Source organism: Cyprinodon variegatus, unplaced genomic scaffold (genome assembly GCF_000732505.1).
Source record: "Cyprinodon variegatus isolate N-32 unplaced genomic scaffold, C_variegatus-1.0 Scaffold72, whole genome shotgun sequence".
In the NCBI taxonomy this organism is placed as follows: Eukaryota; Metazoa; Chordata; class Actinopteri; order Cyprinodontiformes; family Cyprinodontidae; genus Cyprinodon; species Cyprinodon variegatus.
The window spans coordinates 1,229,348-1,233,229 of NW_015150525.1; the positions used below are offsets into that span (position 1 = coordinate 1,229,348).

The following is a 3,882-nucleotide window of genomic DNA, read 5'->3' on the forward strand; positions in this document are numbered from 1 at the left end:
AGAGTGTTATTTTGATCCTGGGTTCTTTGTGTAATGGATGTGGAGAACTGTTCAATAGTTTTAAATAGTTTACTAATATAATTATTTCCTTGTGGTTTGCTTAAAAGGATTTTGGACATAAACATAGTGACTCAGGGACATGCCAGCTGACCAAATCTATGGTGTTATTGTGATGTTTAATTAATAGTGCATATATTCACCTGAAAACTGATGATGTCTGTGTGTTACAGACCCTGGTTGCATGCACTGAAGTGTATATAACAATAAAGTAGTGAATCTCAGTCTATTTGGTTGTTGATTTATTTATTTTTTGTATTTTAAGTAGTTCTTTAGGCTCATAGGTCTCTTAACCAAACAAAAGCAAACATTTTCACAACACCCCCGTTCAAAAGTACTTCTGGCGATGTTGTGTGGAGCTGAATCATTCAAGAACAATTTTTTAACGGGTATTCCAGCACACCCTTAGTAATACGCATGCGCGCCTGATCGTCATTAGAAGCTATCCGTCCCATAGGATTGCCTCAGATTGTGCCAGTAGGCTCAGTAGGCTGCTATCACCAAGTGAATCCTAGTCCTAACCCTTAAGTCATTCCTTTTCACCCGTGGAATTAAAGTGTAATCTGAAAATAATTTCAGCAGTTCTTCATGTTCTCTAAATTAAAACTGAATAAAGATAAAATAATCAGCATGCCGCCTATGATAAACAAACTAAAACCCAATAAATCTCATATCCTGAGTTTTAGAATCCTCTCCCTATAAATGTTTAATCTCTGTGAAAAAATACAAATCATTCATCAAACGGACTTGCAATTATTAAAAAAACAAAAAACAAAACAAAAGCTAATGTGTGTGGTGGACCTATCAAACCTCCATGTAATGCGTATTACTGAGGGTATGCTGGCTAACACCAGATTCCTTTTTTTTGTCCACTTAAAATATTTGTAGGGATGAAGTTAGTTTGTCTCATTCGTTTCAGCTCTTGCATGACTCTTCTTGCTTCCTGCTGCTTCCCTTTCAGCATGTCGGGGATAACAGGAAGCACCACCAACTACTTGTGGTCGGTACATGACGTCCTCGGTCAAGGGGCCACCGCCAGCGTGTACAAGGCGCGTAACAAGGTACTCACGCCTGAAGAGCCGTTTGACATCAGCAGTACTTCCCGTATCGTTTTAGTCATCAGCTCAGACGTCTTTTGCTGATGCAGCTTCAGAGATAAGAAAGTGCTGTGGCTGCAGTGGTGTGGGCTGTCTGTGACGCTGTTGTGTGATGTTTGGGATGCGTGTTTGTGCAGAGATCCGGCGAGCTGGTGGCTGTCAAAGTGTTCAATGTGCTGAGCTACAGCCGCCCCCACGATGTCCAGATGAGGGAGTTCGAGATGCTCAGGAAGCTGAACCACAGCAACATTGTGAGACTGTTTGCTGTTGAGGAGGTAGTGATACAAATATAAGCTTGCAGATTTTTCCCATTTAAAGTCTGAACTTTTTTTCTATTTTAAAATGATGCCCACAAAAAAAGTTAAGGCTCCCGACTTTGTTGTTCTCTTGGCAGCTGCAGACGAAGCAGAAGGTTCTGGTGATGGAGTACTGCTCAGGAGGGAGTCTCCTCAACCTGCTGGAAGATCCAGAGAACGCCTTCGGCCTGCCTGAAGCGGAGTTCCTCACCGTGCTGCAGTGCATCGGTAGGTTCCCACGTGTGATTCTGGCTCACGTTTGACGTTTGTCCTCAACATGTGGCCTCCACAGTGCAGGGTATGAACCATCTGAGGGAGTACGGGGTGGTACATCGGGACATCAAGCCGGGGAACATCATGAGGCAAGTGGGAGAAGACGGCAAGTCTGTCTACAAGCTGACGGACTTTGGAGCAGCTCGAGAGCTGGAGGACGACGAGAAGTTTGTGTCTATTTATGGAACTGAAGAATATCTGGTAGGTTTTTTTTCATTTTTGAGATTAGGCAATTTAACAAGTTTTAGATTTTCTAAATAAAAAAAAAACAAAATGCAGTCCTAACGAAAATGACAACTCCACTGTAAGCCGACTATACTCTACAGAGCCCTGTCACACATGCCGATTTAGCCAGACGTCCCAGAATCATCTAAATCACTGCCATACGCTGAACTTTCTATCTGCTTTTTCAATTTTGGCCGTATGCATAGCGTATTGAAAAGTCCAGAGCTTATGTCCAACCACATTTTTCCTCCATTTTCTCTCTTTCCATGAATAGCACCCAGACATGTATGAACGCGCCGTGCTTCGTAAGCCTCATCAGAAATCCTACGGCGTGAGCGTGGACTTGTGGAGTATCGGCGTGACCTTGTACCACTCCGCCACAGGGAGTCTGCCTTTCACGCCGTACGAAGGACCCCGTAAAAACAAACTCACCATGTAAGCTGCCGTTTCTAGCGCCCATCTCAATTCTGTTTGGAGTTTCGGACACTTCCAACGTTCCCTTTCCTGTTTGACTCATTCTTTAGGTACAAGATAACCACAGAGAAACCCATGGGGGCGATAGCCGGTACTCAGCAGGTGGAAGGTGGTCCCATACAGTGGAGCTACCACCTGCCGTACAGCTGCCAGCTCTCTCAGTAAGTCTGGATATCTTTATCCTCTTTACATCCGTTTCTTTCCATTTATACTCAAAGCTGTATCTGTTTGTCTGCAGGGGTCTGAAAGTCCTTCTAGTTCCGGTGCTCGCAGGCATAATGGAGGCTGACCAGGGGAGGTGTTGGGGTTTCGACCAGTTCTTCACAGCCACTACTGACATACTGCAGCGGCAGCCGGTTCATCTGTTCTCCCTGCAGCAGGCCGTGGCTCACAGCATTTACATACATCACTACAACACGTATGTCTGCGCCTGCATGTGGTCCACCCCCCCCGATCCAATTTATCTGAAATTTCATGTTTGTGGAGGCTGACTGTAAGGAGATGACGCGGTCTGCTCGTGCGCTTTTTGTTATCTGAGAACTGAGCCAGAACTGAACCGAGCCGAGTCCTACTGATGAAGTAGTACCAGTATAGGGCAGTTCGGTTGTGTCTGGCACTGTCTGGTTCAGTTTTGCGTGCCATTTACACTCATCTTTGCACGGTTTCAAAAGGGTAGTGCAAATGGGGGGCTACTGTCACCTGAGAAACTTTGGCTGTGAATTCAAACAGGTCCAGCCTTTTGGCGGCTTTTACCGCTGTACGCTCTGTCCCCTAGCAATTGTGACAGTTAACACACAAAGCAGGAAATGAATGAATACCTAACTTTTCAAAACTGTTTCTTTTTCATTTTTTAATTTTTTTTTTCATTGGAAAGTGAACAAAGACTTCACTAATGTGGAATAAAGGTGCCAACCGACGTGAACATCAACAAATAAAAGCTAATGTAATGATACAAACCTTACTTAGTTAAACAACATGCTGCTGTCATTTTGCACATCTCTGATGTTGCTGCTATTTTCAAATATCCATTACTGTAAAAATATCCATAGCTGGATATTGGTTATTTATTCTCCAGATGCACAGTTTATTGTTTACATTTTAACTATTGTTATTGTTATACATTTTTCTAAGGTCCACATTTGTTCAATTATTTTCAATAATCTTTCTGCTGCTGTAAATTTGCCCATTGTGGGACACTGAAAAGGTTTTCTATTCTACTTTATTCTATAAAAGGGGTAGAAATATATAAGTCAATCTAAACTATGTATGTATAAATCATATATCTGCAAAATCTCTAATATTAAGCAACAATAAATACTTTAAAGCAAATTGTGCAAAACACCAATAAAAAGATAAACATTCTATCAGATTTATAGTCCCAACCCTGCAGATATATTAGAATCTGTCCTTAAAGGAATAGTACACCCAAAACATGATTAGCCTTCATTTTCTACTCACCC

General features: G+C 42.4%; 1 protein-coding gene across 1 annotated transcript in view; it reads left to right on the forward strand.

Annotated features, from left to right (window-relative positions):
- ikbke (inhibitor of kappa light polypeptide gene enhancer in B-cells, kinase epsilon) overlaps positions 1-3,882 on the forward strand; it is a 30,661-nt gene that overhangs the window by 5,900 nt on the left and 20,879 nt on the right. Inside the window, exons 2-8 of the mRNA XM_015372436.1 lie at positions 1,019-1,118; positions 1,292-1,429; positions 1,549-1,678; positions 1,743-1,924; positions 2,223-2,383; positions 2,473-2,583; positions 2,661-2,840. Of these exons, the coding sequence (XP_015227922.1) occupies positions 1,019-1,118; positions 1,292-1,429; positions 1,549-1,678; positions 1,743-1,924; positions 2,223-2,383; positions 2,473-2,583; positions 2,661-2,840 (1,002 nt within the window). The remainder of the gene's footprint in view (positions 1-1,018; positions 1,119-1,291; positions 1,430-1,548; positions 1,679-1,742; positions 1,925-2,222; positions 2,384-2,472; positions 2,584-2,660; positions 2,841-3,882) is intronic.